Source organism: Podarcis gaigeae (genome assembly GCF_964106915.1).
Source record: "Podarcis gaigeae genome assembly, chromosome: 3".
NCBI classification, from domain to species: domain Eukaryota; kingdom Metazoa; phylum Chordata; class Lepidosauria; order Squamata; family Lacertidae; genus Podarcis; species Podarcis gaigeae.
Window position 1 is genome coordinate 28,624,338 of NC_139680.1, and position 16,393 is coordinate 28,640,730.

Consider the following 16,393-nt stretch of genomic DNA (forward strand, 5'->3'; position numbering starts at 1 on the left):
CTCTCAGGCTGAGTTGCTTCTGCATATTGGGAGGGGGAGCTGGCAGCATGGTCAGCACGGTGCAAATGCCAATCTGCTGTACTTGTTTACACCACACCAGCCAGAGGGAGGTCTGGCGAGTGGCACAACCCCAGCATGCTGTCAGCTACTAGAAGTACAGATCTATCTGTGCTGCAGCTTAATAAAAAAAAAGGCCTACACCATTTTGAATGACTAAAATGTTAATTTGTTTATTACACACCCTTCACCCTAAGGTCCCATATGCCATACCATGTCTCGATGTTCCATGTTCACATTGCAATTAAGTAGCTCTGACACAATGGCAGCATGTCCCTCTTTAGCAGCTGAGATAAGAGCTGTCCAGTTATCCTAAAGTGAGAAAAAGGAAAAATTAACAGTCCAATAGCTAACTAAAACCACAGATTATACCAGTTGAAGTGAAGTGACTATACCTTGAAGAAATAGACTTCTTATCCCAGGATAGGGAAGGACAATGTGGTGCCCTTGAGATGTTGTAATATAGACTACAACTCCCATCATCTCAGAACATGGCCATGCTGGCTGAGATTGATGGGAACTATAGTCCAGGAACATCTGGAGGGTACCCGATTCATATGGGGTGCGGCAAGTGATAAAACACACACTCTTGTCTGGACCTGTCGTGCTTACAAGACTCCCAAGTCTAGCACATGAGAGGGATTAACAAGAGAATTGCGTGGTCAAAATAGGACATGCAGCAGGAGGAGAGAATAATACAGCAAGGAATTAGATCACCCATTCAATACTTACTGCATCTTCCAAGTTGCAGTTGGCACCTTTCTTTATCAATTCTTGGACAATTTCTAAGTTGCCTTGCTCAGCAGCTAGCATTAACGGAGTCTGACCATTCTGAAATTAAGCGAAACATGCAATTACATTGTCAGAAACTAATAAATTGTACAGGTGGTCTTACAGGTAGATTCTTATACAAGAATGCTGCTAATTTTTATGCGTTGCTTCACAATGGCACACAAAGTGCAATTTTTAAAGAAACAAACAGAAATTGTAGTACAACTCCTGAAAACATTATTAGAAAGATGGATCCATTGTTACACGTTTTAGCAAACTGAAGGGGCACTGTTTACTGCTGCTTAATAAGCATCCTGCACTAATTATTTTCTTGTGTCCCCCCCCCCATATTATACTGTAAATGTCTGTTTCATCCAAAAAGAATTTCTGATCAAACATTCATTTTCATAAAGGATTTTCGTTGTTGTTGCTATACTGCAATAGAACACCACCCCGCCTTGAAATTATGGTGTTCTGATAGATTTTCAAATCTACTTTTCCATGTGGGCACCTAATGGATTATTGACAAATTCATATGCATCACTTGGTATCTTTCCACCCACTGACAATCAGCTGAACACTGTGAAGTACCTCTACTTAAAAGTAGCATTTATGTGATGTTTGTTTCGCATATTCAAGTCCTCACAGTTGATGATTACAGAGTATGGACTATTGAGCAGCATGATTGCTTTAAATAAATAAAACCATTCTACATGGATTTTGAATTTCCTACAGGAAATAAATTTTGGTACAAAAGTGTACTTTCTGAAAACAAATGGAATGGGAAATAAAATGGAAGCGTGTTTAGCCCTAATTATGCTGTTAAAGCGAACAGCATTGAAGAGAGGGAAATGGCTAAGGCTAAAACCCATTAACGGCAGGAATCTTTTTTTTTCCCTGTCAAGGGCTACACTTCCCCAAGGATAATCTGCCAGGGGCTGCATGGTGGTAGTTATGTGAAACCAGAGCCAATTATGGGGGAAGCCAGAAACAAAAAGGTGTCCTTAATTAATTAATCCAGAATAATGAAAGCCCTGCTTCAATTTCACCATGGAGATCTCGTATTAAAATACCCAATCCTCTCCAGGTCTACTCAGAAGTTAAGTCCACTGGGCTTGATAAGGTTTCTCTCAAATAAGATTACAGAGTTTTTTATTATTTTTCTTTATATAACAGATCTCTACAGTTACTATGCTGGAAAACAAGTGAAAGCAATTCCTTTCTGACTTAGCAGGCAGCTATACATATGCATCACAGAAACTCTATCAGAGAGTGGGGAGAAAGATGTCCTTTCTCCAAGTTATACAACTAGGAAAAAAGTAAAGAAACATCAATTTATTTTTGTCAAATAAAATTATCCCCCCCCCAAAATTCATACCTCCACATTGTAGAACAACAAAGCAGCATATGTTTATCGATTATAAAAATGTATGTCTACAATATTTATTAAAATATTTATTACAAATTTATCTTACCTCATTCCTCTCATCCACATCTTTGCACTTCTCAAGAAGTGCCTTCAAAGCAGGAACATTTTCTTCTTCTACATATGTCACCAAACTCTGAGACACGAGACTCGCCATCTTTAGCCAAACTCCACAATGCTAGTGATCTATGTTAACAAGAAAAACAATTTTAATGTATCACATGAGGTTTTTGCACTGAGTGGAACAATACAATGACTGAAAACCTACTGCAAGAAACAATTTCTATTGTGCCAAAATTGTTCTGGGTGCTCCAAACAACAGAGGCAATACAGTCCTCAACCAGAAGATTTTATGAGGTGGTAAGGAGTAGTCATGTTATCCTGAAGAGACGGAGAAACATGAGCATGAACTAATAGAAAGCAGAAGGGTGGCATAGAAGATTGTCCATGAAAAAGCAGAAAAACAAAGCCTGTGGTGGGTTGTGAAAAGCTTTGCTAAATTTTTATTTTTTTATTTTTTTAAAAAAAGAAGTCAACCCTGAAACTTAAATATTAGCCCACCATTGTAGAGTTGGCTTCTGGGTATTCTGTCTGGCACTTATTCCGCTTGAAATAAAACCTTTAAAATGCATTTTTAATGCAGAAAGATTTCAACAGAAAATAGATTGGTAGCTGTTGTTTAACTGAATTACTAAATGTTTAGTCATCTATTTGGTACAAGCTTTACAGCTAGGAGCCAAAGAACATCTGATGCGAGAGACTTCAAGTTCAAAGCAACCACTGGGAGCTCCAACTGCCATCAGGGCAGTTGAGCTGGGCTGCTTAAACCTTATCCAGGGCGGTACAGTGGTACCTCTGGTTATGTACTTAATTCGTTCCGGAGGTCCGTTCTTAACCTGAAACTGTTCTTAACCTGAAGCACCACTTTAGCTAATGGGGCCTCCTGCTGCTGCCGTGCCGCTGTGTGATTTCTGTTCTCATCCTGAAGCAAAGTTCTTAACCCGAGGTACTATTTCTGGGTTAGCGGAGTCTGTAACCTGAAGCGTATGTAACCCAAGGTACCACTGTACTGGGAAATCGCCTTAAAATGGAACTTAAGTCAATGGGACCTACCATAAAATGTTCCTGTGCAGAACATTCCTATTCAAGTTTCCCTGGACTCTACTGTACACTCAAACATCCTCTCTCTGCCACCTCCCCACCCTGTTTTCCTTTCTCCCCTCTCCTTCTGCTCAGTCTGGATTCTGTACCCACTGAGTCCTCAATGGTTCCCCACCTTACACTTTTCCCACCAATATCTTTTATATTCCTGTAAATAATCCTGTTGTTCTCCCAAGCCTTCCAATACCTCCCTCTTTTGCATGTTTCAGCTACACTAGGATCAGTACTCAGAATGAGTTCCAAGCGAGGACCTGCAAAATACTGATGCAGTCTATCCATGGCATGCATCAGTAACCACCTGTTGTAGCTCAGGAAACTGAAAAAACAAAAGCTAGCACCAAATGCAGGAATCTCTGCTCTAACCTGGATCCTACTTCATATATATTTCCCACTCCCATTTTTTGAACATTTTAAAGTGAAACTGGTCTGCATGCAAGTTAAAGGAATCAAACTTTTCTGCATGCAGCTGAGTTGCTTGATTTAGCCTGGAAGGAGGTCACAGGGGGCAATTTACTGCAACCTGAGAAGTGTGTGTGTTCACGCATGGCGTGTGCATATGAACAGGAATCTAAACCAGTCTCAGCCCTACATCATCGGCAATATTAACTATGGACCACACTGCAGAGTTTCTGTAAACTACTGTCAACAAGGCTGAAATAAGGGTATAATAATGAACTGCACTACGACATTATACTACTCTCTTAGCTACTCTGGGATATTTAAAATAAACTATTCTAGAAGACAAGCTTAAGTGAGCTACCTGAAATCAGCTAAAATAAGCTTTGCTTCATTAGCATCATTAGCATTCATGTACCATCATTAGCAGAGTAAAAAAAAAAATACATGGACTACAATTTTGCTAACATTCTACAATTACAGAAGGAAAAGCACAGATGATCAAACTTGGGGAGAAACTGGTTTTTATAACAAACTGAAATAACCAGTTTTCAGGGCAATGTTGAACTAGGCATATTACACCATACAGATGAAGGAAGTATGTTACTTTCTTAGTTTTCCTAATTTAAAAGCATCATCAAAACCACTGATGACTGAAGTTAATATAAACCCAGGATCTCTGCCCTGCCATCTTACCTGTTTAAGATTTCTAATTGCTGTAAACGTATAGGAGCCTGTTCTGTATTTATTCATGGTTGCAAGCCTCACATTTGCAAGCAAAGTAGAAACCTCAGAGAGAATGGCCATTTGGAGCCATGGAGGTAATTTGTCTAGTAAAATTGGCAGTGCATTAGAGACATAATCATAAAGGTAGGAAATTTGCTGAAAAGAACTATAATTTATATTACGAATTATTTTGAGGTGAATTTTTGATTAGTAACTGGGTTTGTAAAAGAATTTATTCTGTCTACAATTTCTGTCATGCACGTAACTTGCAACAACTATTAAAAAAATTAACACACCTTCCCCAGAATATGATGAATCTTCCTACATGACATCTATCGGGTCATATATTCTCAGTTATCCAGTATGCACGTAACTGTTGAGATGAGCAGCAATAACTAACTTCCACAACTAGGTCAGGTCCCTCTATTCTGTGTCCTACCACGCCCAAGCACAACCAGGCACCATACAAATTTTTACACAACAATTTGAGAGATAAATCATATATTTCATCTGAAATTGTCAGTAAAAACTGGATTCACAGCCCTTGAAAAGCACTGGCTCCTTCTTACAAAGCTGCTACCTACTGCTTTGAAAACATTTCTAGCTATCCTAAAACAGAGCAGAAAACATCACATAATTTTACCAATTTTGCACTCCTGTTCAGATTGGATACCTGGGTCAACTTTCCCCTAATTACACTACCAAGCCTTGATTTGAATGTGGTTTCTCGAAGCTTGCTACCTACGCTTCCAGCATATACACTGCTTAAAAGTAAGACGCAATTGCTGCTTTGCTCTAAATGCATTTTGCACATTTCAAACTCCTGTGATAACTTAGCTGCTGAGTCGGCAAAGAACTCTCTTTAATGTTGCTTGCTTTACTCTGTGACTTCAATATAAACCGCAAGTGACTGATGCTACAGTAATGTGGAAATAATGTTTCATTCAACAGTCTGTTAGGATAGATAGTCCCCCCCCCCTGCAAAAAAAAAAGTCGCTTAAGGGCACATCAAATGTGGTGCATATGTAAGAGACCGGTGTGTGCACCCTGTGGGGTTTTATCAGCCATACATGTTGACATCTGTAGAGAAACAAGGAGCTAAGGTTGACAACACATCTTACTGATTTTATACATGTGAGTAAAAGCATTCGGTAATGCATTAGAGGTGACCCAATCTTTGGATTGCTGACCCTAAAAGTACAGGTGAATGAAAACAGAAGCCTGAAGGGCAGAAAGTCCAGCTGCTGAGGCAGCATTTGAGGTAAGCTGGTGTTTGTAACTTTGCACTTCCTGTCTAAGACAGAGAAGTCTCACTGCTTTGTGGGATAAGCCTGAGCCCTAGAGATGGCCTTAACAGATTCTTCAGTCATAAAAGCTTTGAGCCTTTGTGTGCTCTTAACACTCCCCATAGGTCTCCAACTTCATACGGAATGGAAAAACAACAACCCACCTATTGTGTGTTAGCATGTTCAGGTAGTCATATTTGGTCTCTGGTCTATTCCCAGTAAGTTAGCCATGTTAAGGTAAAATATTATCTTTGGCCTGTTAAACTTGCTACTTGTGGTTAAATGGACAACTGAAGTGAACCAGTGGAGCACATAATATCTTTATCAGCCCTGCAGTTTGCTGCTCACCTGGTCGACCAAGGCAAGCAGTAGCACACCTCAAGCAGTAACTCAAAGTCGAAAACGAACTCTCATCTCATTCCTCATGCCATCTATCTTTCTGCTCCCCACCATCTGTGAGGCTATCCCAGATGCTCTCCAAAAATGATTATTAATATAAATTATTTTCATAATACAGTCGTGCCTTGGTTTTTGAACAGCTTACGGTAGTTCTTGAACGTTTTGGCTCCCGAACACTGCAAACCTGGAAGTGACGGTTCCAGTTTACGAACTATTTTTGAAAGCCAAACGTCCGACGGGGCTTTCATTTCCGAACGTTTTGGAAGTCAAACAGACTTTCGGAACAGATTCCATTCGACTTTCAAGGTACAACTCAACTGTACAAGAATTAGATCAAATCCACCCTCCAACCCTTTCCGACTTTTAAGGACAAGCAAAGCCACTTGAATAGACCCAATTACCAGAGATATGTAACAAACCCTCATATGCCATTATCATACCTTCTGTGCCTATCCCTATCAGGCTATAAAACAATGATTCTGCAAACAGCAGAAAGGAGATAGCCAAACTAGTTCTAATGACTAGAGCCAGTAAAGTGACAGAATGGAGAAAGGGGCAGCCCAAATCAACATACGGAAGAGGTGAACAAGAAACAAACAGGTGAGTAAACATGCAGTAAATTAATGACTTTCAATGATGCTTTCTTTCTCTCTACTTCTATACCATGTAATTTAGTCCTGGCAACTACTCTTAGCACTTTTCTCCTCTCCAGCTGCAGACACTGAGGCATGCAGCCAGTCACTATTATACACACACAAAAATGTTGTACAGTACAATGGTAATGGGGGCTTGCTAGAATAGACAAAATGTAACAAGGCAATGGTGATGAAGTTAATATTCTAAGCAACTGGAAGCAATCACCATTAAAACACAAACACATCAGTGAAGCCAAAAACAAATTCCTGAAAGAATCACACGTATGTGATATCACACAGAATGTATGTTTTGAAATGGCAACATTCACAACTGCAATATAAATTGCAAGACAGGCTGAACCTATGTAATATCAAGAGCACTGTACCAATTTCATTTAAATAAAAAGGGGGAAGTAAAATGATTTTGAAAAAAATATTTACAGTGGTGCCTCGCAAGACGAAAAGAATCCGATCCACGATTCTCTTCGTCTAGCGGTTTTTTCGTCTTGCGAAGCAAGCCCATTGACGGCTTAGCGGATTAGCGCTATTGGCGGCTTACCGGATTAGCGGATCAGCTGATAAGCGGCTTAGAAAAGGGGGGGAGGGGAAAAAAGTCGGAAAAACTCGCAAGACATTTCGTCTTGCAAAGCAAGCCCATAGGGAAATTTGTTTTGCGAAGCGCCTCCAAAACGGAAAACCCTTTCGTCTAGCGGGTTTTCCGTCTTGCGAGGCGTTCGTCTTGCGGGGCACCACTGTACAGCATGTTTATGTTGCCTTAAAAAGGTAAAGGATCCCTTACAGTTAAGTCCAGTCGCAGACGACTCTGGGGTTGCGGCGCTCATCTTGCTTTACAGGCCGAGGGAGCCGGCATTTGTCCGCAGACAGTTCCACATAAAAGCAACCCACATACAGTGTAAATGCAGGAAGTGTCATCAACATATGTTGCCCTCAGCCACATATATGCAATGGTGAAGTAAGTTAATTTTTGACTCTTACTTTTATGGACTTGTTGCGGGTGGGTGGGGAGGTATTTTTGACAAATTTTCACATAAAAAGATTGCATATATGGATACAGATTTGGCCATACTGCACTTTATAATGTTTTTTGTACTACTGTAGATATTTCCAAACTAATCAGCCAACTTAAATACCAGGATTTTCCCACCTCCAATAACTCAGATGGAGGAGGCTTTTGAAAGTCATAGTTTCACACTGCAGTCCTAAACCCATTTACCTGGCTGGAAGCAAGTCCCACTAAAATGAATGGGACTGACTTCCAAGTAGATATACACAGGATTGCACTTTCAGTTATTCTAGATTTCTTTTCAAATTTACAATGAATCTTAGTACTGTACTGTATTAACTTTGTGAAATATTAATACTGTCTGTTATAAGCTTGGAATAATAGAATATGGAACAGATTTTGGCATGGTTACATATTGCACTCCCTTTACAGGAGAAGAATTTCACAGTAATCTAACTTGCCGTAAGACAGATGGAAAAGGTTGAAAGATAATAGCTCTCAACAGTAACACTTACTTCTTAACCATGCTATTCCAAGTAATTGCCCTATTCTGCTTGCCTTATTCATAATTAACAGTTTCTAAAAATTGCCATGTAAACAGTCTACTATGCAACTTCCTAGAAAACTCTTAAAAGAGTTACATACTGCTGTACATCAAAGGAAGTTTCTGCACTATGGTCTGTTGTGTTTCCATCTGTCAGTTACTGCAAGTCATATGCTACACATGAACGTCTACCATGGCCACACAAACTCATTTCTAACCATTTCGAGACGGGTAGCCATGTTAATCTATTGCAGCAAAAACAAAAATCAGTACTGTTGCACCTTAAAGACTAAGAGAAACTTTTTGAATGAGCAACTGAAACTTCCAAGTACAAATATATTAGAAATCAGTAACTATATATGGACTGAAAACAGGGATAAGTGTTATACCAACAACTACAGACACAGCCAAGGGATGAGACAGAAAGAGCTGTTCCTGCAGAAACACAACTAAAAACTAGGTCTAGGACAGAGGCAGACAATACCAGTTAGGCCTGTGTGATACCTACTGTTCAGATCCATATACAATCTATCACATCCAACTGCAGATTCTGCAGTCATCTCTCTGCAATATGCAGAATGGATACTTATCTCCAATTTTAAACCATTAGTGCCATCACACCACCCAAGAAGCTTCAGGAATGCTAAGGAAGTTTTAGCAGGGTTCACAAAGAGGCGTTGTACATGCTCTTCATTAGGATTTGCCGGATGATGGGTGTGTGTGTGTGTGTGCGTGTGTGTCATAGTGCTATTGTTAGGATTTCTGCTTCTGACTAGGAGAAAGCTCATAATTTTCCTATCATTGCTTGATGACAAAGTCTTACCATAAGTCGAAGCATCATCTGATTTTGTCCTATCTAAGATGGTTTTCAGCAACATCAGATACAGTTTTCACACCCAAAGCTTAAATCAGCGCCTCCCTCAACAGAAATCCCAAATCTGTAAAGGCTGGAACACTCATTTGTCGTCCCCCCCAAATTTCAATTCTTCTCCTGTGTTAGCGACACTTATACATAGCTCAAAAAGGGGGAATGCACTCTATGAAACACATTTCTAAGGTGTTAATTTCTTTATTCATTAGAATATATAATACTAGGCTTGATATCAATATCAAGACCACGATGGCTGCTTCACCCAGGAGTATATTCAGACTACCCAATACGAACATATAAAACTGCCTTAGATGACCTGGGCAGTTAGTCAAACACTGTAGGAAACACAGGAGAAGCCACACACTTACCATAACTTGAGCATTTCCACATTCAGGCCCTATATGCAAGAGTGGGGAGATAGGTTAAGCCTTTTCTCTCCATGTTCAAACTCTGATCTACACAAGGAGGTGGGCCAGCATGTGCCATGCCCATTTCCATCTTCCATGAAATTCATTTCTACAGTGTGGTGTAGTGGTTAAGAGCGGTAGACTCGTAATCTGGTGAACCGGGTTCGCATCTCCGCTCCTCCACATGCAGCTGCTGAGTGACCTTGGGCTAGTTACACTTCTTTGAAGTCTCTCAGCCCCACTCACCTCACAGAGGGTTTGTTGTGGGGGAGGAAGGGAAAGGAGAATGTTAGCCGCTTTGTGACTCCTTCGGGTAGTGATTGTTGTTGTTGTTTAGTCATTTAGTCGTGTCCGACTCTTCGTGACCCCATGGACCAGAGCACGCCAGGCACTCCTGCCTTCCACTGCCTCCCGCAGTTTGGTCAGACTCATGTTTGTAGCTTCGAGAACAGTGTCCAACCATCTCGTCCTCTGTCGTCCCCTTCTCCTTGTGCCCTCAATCTTTCCCAACATCAGGGTCTTTTCCAGGGAGTCTTCTCTTCTCATGAGGTGGCCAAAGTATTGGAGCCTCAGCTTGAAGATTTGTCCTTCCAGTGAGCACTCAGGGCTGATTTCCTTAAGAATGGATACGTTTGATCTTCTTGCAGTCCATGGGACTCTCAAGAGTCTCCTCCAGCACCATAATTCAAAAGCATCAATTCTTCGGCGATCAGCCTTCTTTATGGTCCAGCTCTCACTTCCACACATCACTACTGGGAAAACCATGGCTTTTACTATACGGACCTTTGTTGGCAAGGTGATGTCTCTGCTTTTTAAGATGTTCAGGTAGTGATAAAGCAGGATATCAAATCCAAATTATTATTCTTCTACACTACTTGACTGTCTATTAACTAAGGGACACCACTAGCCCAGAGAAACTTTTATTGGGTGGTTTAGAAATATTTAAAATAAATACCACAAATAACCCAGAGACGCATTTTAAATAAAAGGGCACATTCTACTCATGTAAATACATGCTGATTCCCGGACCCTCCGCAAGCCGGATTTAGAAGATGATTGGGCCGGATCCGGCCCCCAGCCCTTAGTTTGCCTACCCATGATGTACACAATCACCCACTGATCTGCAAGGCTACAAACAGACCTAGCGCGCACACACAACAGGTGCCATTAGTAAGAACACTATACAGGTACAACATAATCATTTGTAATGCATTCAGTTATACTCCTCCCTCCATGAATTGTTACCTGGTAAAAGCTATTTCATCAGACTAAAGGAGAGGGAGTGAAAGCAGGGCCACTATTAGCCCAACTCAGAGCGCAGAAAACGTCTGGCTCATCATCTCTCTAAAATAGTTCCAATCCGAGCTGTTCGTTCTATGAGTTTGTAACTAATACCTAGGGCCTGGGTTGACTTTTCCCTCCTCCCCTCCAGCCCTCCCCTGTTTTGGGCTGTAAGTCTGAGGACAAGGACTGTCTCCCTTTTGATCTCTAATGATTATTTATTATTTATACTATTTCATAGCCACCTGATATAAAAAACCCAATATACAAGAATTAAAAACAGATGCAACAACAACCAACCACTTTGTCAACACAATTCTAAAAGCAACATCTCATAACTAGCAGAAGACAGACCAATTTAAACACCCAGCAGGTTAAGTGTCAAATGCCTAGGAGGAGAGAAAAATCTTTGCCTAAAACCAAAAAATATTAATTTTAGCACCAGGCACATCTCATTAGGGAACAACTACTCTGGGGATTTTTCTTGGTCAGAGAAGGATAAAAATTCTTCAGATATGTACAGTGGTACCTCTGGTTACGTACTTAATTCGTTCCGGAGGTCCATTCTTAACCTGAAACTGTTCTTAACCTGAAGCATCACTTTAGCTAATGGGGCCTCCTGCTGCTGCCACGCCCCCGCCACACGATTTCTGTTCTCATCCTGAAGCAAAGTTCTTAACCCGAGGTAATATTTCTGGGTTAGCGGAGTCTGTCATCTGAAGCGTATGTAACCTGAAGCATATGTAACCCAAGGTACCACTGTATAAATAAGTGAATATGAAGAGGCCAACACCAGACAGTCAAAAACACTGCATAATTATTAATAACCTCAGGAACATTTAGATTTTAAACACTGGATGTATTCATCTCAGAAAACCCTATACAATGATTCTCCAGTCAAATATAGAAATAATAAGCAGGTTCACCACTTTCAAAATAATTAATGCTACTCTTTTCATTCTTAATCAGTTGTTTTCACAAATTCTTATAGAACACTATTGCTTCGCTTTTCTAGATTCCCCACCCCTCAACACATTAATTCCTCTACAACTGTAATTCAGTAAATATTCTCCAGTTATTCTCCTGTTACAAGAAAATGAAATAAATAGCTAACTGAATGAAAATAAAAGTTAAAAATAAAGCAATTACTATAATCACAATCAGTGATAATATTTTTTTATCACAATATATCGTTCCACCCACTCACACAAATAATGTAATACCATTCAGACACCACATACTTAACTGGAGCTGGCAACCATTATTGCTCATACTTACCATGTGCTGTTTTTGAAATTCCACTTTTTCATGATCTTAAAAAAAAGCCATTCTGTTCTTAGGGCACATATAAAACCTGGAAGGCTTCCAACCATTTCTCCATTCACTTTCATTCTTGCATTTCTTAAACTACAAATCAACTAGACACTGTGTCTGCACAGCACCTAGCACACAGCCAATAGTATGAATTCTATTCTCTGATTTTTAAAAAAATGTTAAGATAACAATGCTAACAAAATTCAGCCATCAACCATCCTTAGACAGCGTCTCCTTTGACAATAAGCTCAAGATGTCCTTCACGTATTGCACCAAAATCTGTAAGGCTGACAAAGCTACAATAAAGCAGCAATGAAATAAAGTTACCTGGAAGTAAGGCTCATTTAAGTCAATAGGTATTGCTTATGGGTATGCATGCAAGGACACACACACACACACAGTTAAATCTGAGACTGTTGCTTTTACCCAGGTTTACAAGATATCGCATGGTAGATGGGATTACTTGTCTGTTTTGTTTCCTTAGGGGAAAACCAATTACTCATTCCCACTAGGAAAAAACAGTGGCTCTTTAAAGGCTAAACGGGGAGATTTATACACCAAAATACACTGGTTAGTCTTTCAGACACACAAAAGACGGGTGTGACACAGCACAACCCACACGCACATCTACTAAGAAATAAAAGGGTGAAAAGGTAAAGAAATAAACCCCACTGAGTACAGGTAAAGGAGTGCAGGATTTCAGCCTAACACAGCGACCCCCCTTTCCTACAATTTCTCACCCCCAAGACAACGGCAACTCCCGGGGTTTTGACTGACGCCTCAAACAAGCGGGCACTGAAGAGAAGAAGCCACCCAGACGCGCGTCCAAAACATTCACACGTTCGGGGACGTCATCGAGGAAGGGGGGGGAGGGCGGAAGAAATACATACTGAAGAGGCTAAAGCAGCAACCTGTCCTCCTCCAAAAGTAACTGGGCAGAGACAACCAGCCTCACCGCCGCTATTCTGTGCCTTCCACCATGGCTCCTCCGCCTGACTGCAAGGTGGTGGGGTTTGGGGAGGGAGGAAGAGGATGCTGGGCGGTGCCGGCTCCACTTCCCTTTGTTTTGACAGGTTCACACGACCGCCCTCCCCCGGAGACCCCTCGCCCATCAAACGCCCCTTACCAGCAAGAACGGGAAACCCTGAATGGAGGAAGAGGGCGAAGGGGGTCGTCGTGGCAGCGTCAGGGCCGCCTCAGAGCCCGGCGAGGGTCTGGAGCTTCTCCTCCTCCTTCACCACTCCCCGCGGGTAGCGGCGGCAGCCATCTTGCCTTCTCCGCCCCTCGCTCCGTTCTCGGCGCGGTCACGTGGGCGCGGCTGGCCTCCTCCTTCTCGGGCTGAGGCGGGCGAGCTTGAGAGCGGCGAGATTGAACGCGGGGGGGGGGGGCAGGAGGCGCGCTCTGCTCGGGGTTGAGCGCTGCTGGGCTGGATCTGCTTGACTGGCTGGGTCTGGGTTGCCAAGCCCCCTCACACTGTAAATCAATACAAATCAATATAAATCTGAGTTTCTGTCGCCCCCCCCCGCAACAAAAATCCAGGCTACGCCCATGTCAAGAGCTCCACAGAGTGGGGGGACGGGGACCCGACCTCTCCGTTTACTGTGCAACAAAGAGCCCTGTGGCACCTCCCCATAGCTGTCAATAATATTGATTTGGTCTTGAAAGAAAATTGCAACCAAGTATTAGGAGATAATTTGCAGGGAGGTGGGGGGGGGACCCCCAAGATTTCGAATGTCTAGGGACCTCCACAGGGTTTAATCCAGCACTGGGCAGAGGCCCTCCAGCACACAGAGAAGCCGAGCGGCGATGCTTTGAGGTGCCACCTTGGCTAAGTTCGGCAAGAACCAGGGCACTCCGCCTGTGGAAGTGGTTGAGGCAGGAGGCGCCAATTCCCATTTTGCTTCATGGAATAATAATAATAATTATTATTATTATTATTATTATTATTATTTATTATTTGTACCCCTCCCATCTGACTGGGTTGCCCTAGACCACTAGGGCTATTATATAAAAAACATAATTGTTATGTACTGAAGTTCTCATCCTGGGCCAGCAGGGGGATACTGTAGATAGTTATGCAAATAAGGGATCGAAAGTGACGTTCAGTGATTGGATAGTTTTAGAAAATTGTTACAGTTACATTGTACTGGATCTCTATATAAGCAGGCTCACTGAACCCTTCCGTTCAGTTCTGTCCTGATCTGTGAAGAGCTGTTTGAAGAATCGCTGTGTCGCCTGAATGTTCACCCACAACTTAACAATAATAAAACATTAAATCTTAAAAAGCTTCCCTATACAGGGCTGCCTTCAGATGTCTTCTAAAAGTTATATAGTTACTCATCTCCTTGACATCCACAGGGTTGGAGCCACTACCAAGAAGGCCCTCTGGAAGGCCGGCCCTTCCTGTTGGCACACTCAACAAGGGGTTAGCACTGCAATCATGTTCACTGGGTTTATTCTGAAATCCCATTAAGTTTGATGGGGGATTTGCTCTCGAGTAAATGTGATTAAACCTGGAGTCTATGTGTATAGAATTTAGCGAGGAGAGGCATACACCTTTGGATGCCTAAGCCTTTTGAAATCAAACCATCCTATGCTCTGCACTGGGGCACTTGTTTGCCAGTAAATGTGGTTAGGGTTAGTCTATTTTTAAAAATATGGTTTACTAACCCTGCCCTGCCCTGTGGAACTAGTAATCTAGCCCATAAACATTATAAAACAGTTACAGAAGGGAGTGTCCTCTGTTTATGAACAAGTTAAGAGAAGAGTAAAGTTAATTGCTGCCATCAGAAGTTGTAGGAAGAGCCTGACTGCAGGGTATATACAACTCTAATAATAGTTCCTGTGAGTAATGTGAAATTGTAACTGCATTCCCCAGGTATAATGCCCTTTCCAGCATAGTAGCAAGCATTTTTCAGATGTTTATTTTAATCTCTACCTGGAGAGAATGCCTTTAAGGGTGGGTTAAAGGGAGGAAAAGAATAAATGGGCATCCATTAAGGAAACGGCTCCCCCTCCCTAAAAAAAGGTGGGGAACATTGGGATAATTTTACACACATCTGCATAGATGCCCAGTTTGTTCAAGAAGGTTTTTGTCGCTGTTTTACTAAGCCTGGAATTCTGGAAATGTCATGAAATGGAAGACTTCTAACCTGGCGAACAGTCAAATATAAAAGAGGAGGGTGTTGATTAAGGTCATGTGACTTTCCTAGCACTCATTTCGAGATGAACCTGAATCTAAGCACTGCTAAATTGTCATAGAAACCTAGCAACTATTTTGTCGGCTCTTTTCCAGGAATAGACTGAAAATGCTTCAAGACTAATTGGCTTGCTTGGCTTTTCGTGTATTAGGGTTAACGCGAACGGCAGGAAACTTAGAAAGCTGACATATTCTCTAAAGCCTGCCTCATTATGTTTCTCACCTGAGGTTTGGCTTGTGGGGATACAGCAAGAGGTATTTTTTGGTTGTGGCACCAACAGAGGCCGGCACCAGTAGGCTAAATGGGGCACTATCCCACCAAATTCAGTCTGCCTTCAGCCATCCCCGACTTGCCTGAATTCTTAGTCATATCCAACTCAGGGAGTGTTGTTGACTGTCAATTTCCTCTTTCTTATTCTCCATGTTGCTTGTTCGAGAACTCAGCAGGGAGAAGATAAGAGGCAAAACAAGGTTTAGTGGGCTCTGCCTCTACCTACTGTGGGCTTTCTGTCTTCTGCCCTACCAGTCCCAATGAGCACCAGCCAGCACTGTGTGGAATCTATGGTACGGAAATCCCTGCCCCTAACGATTCATTTGTCTCCCTATTTACCACGGCTGCTCCATCACCATAACACTCCCCCCCCCCCAAAAAAAATTCAGCATAGCATTCTATTTCTGCTGTAGTGTTGGCTCTTCCTAGTTTCTCCCTTTCTTTGTGGTACTTTTGTTTGTGTTATGGGGTTTTTATGTTTTGTGCTCTTTGTAAACAGTCTAGAGCACTTGTTGCTTTGTTAGTGGTAGAAATGGCGGGGGGGGGGGGAGGATAAGGACAACTTCCTTCATTAAGCCCTTCTGTGCCTAGTTTCTCTCAGCGTTGCCTACACAGCTCTCTTTTT

The 16,393-nt window shown here is 41.9% G+C and overlaps 1 protein-coding gene across 11 annotated transcripts in view; it reads right to left on the reverse strand.

Moving 5' to 3' along the window:
* The window catches only part of KIDINS220 (kinase D interacting substrate 220), a 61,687-nt gene extending 47,954 nt beyond the window's left edge, over positions 1-13,733 (reverse strand). For 2 of the 11 annotated variants that reach the window (XM_083729748.1, XM_083729749.1), the window contains exons 1-4: positions 13,425-13,652; positions 2,304-2,440; positions 790-888; positions 271-369 (exon numbers count right to left, since the gene is read on the reverse strand). In XM_083729748.1, coding sequence (XP_083585874.1) covers positions 271-369; positions 790-888; positions 2,304-2,411 — 306 coding nt within the window. In that variant the 5' untranslated portion in view covers positions 2,412-2,440; positions 13,425-13,652. Of the gene's footprint in view, positions 1-270; positions 370-789; positions 889-2,303; positions 2,441-13,188; positions 13,319-13,424 lie in introns of those variants that run through there. The other 9 variants (XM_083729751.1, XM_083729747.1, XM_083729756.1 and 6 more) reach the window with 6 other exon arrangements.
* Positions 13,734-16,393: the final 2,660 nt, after the last annotated feature.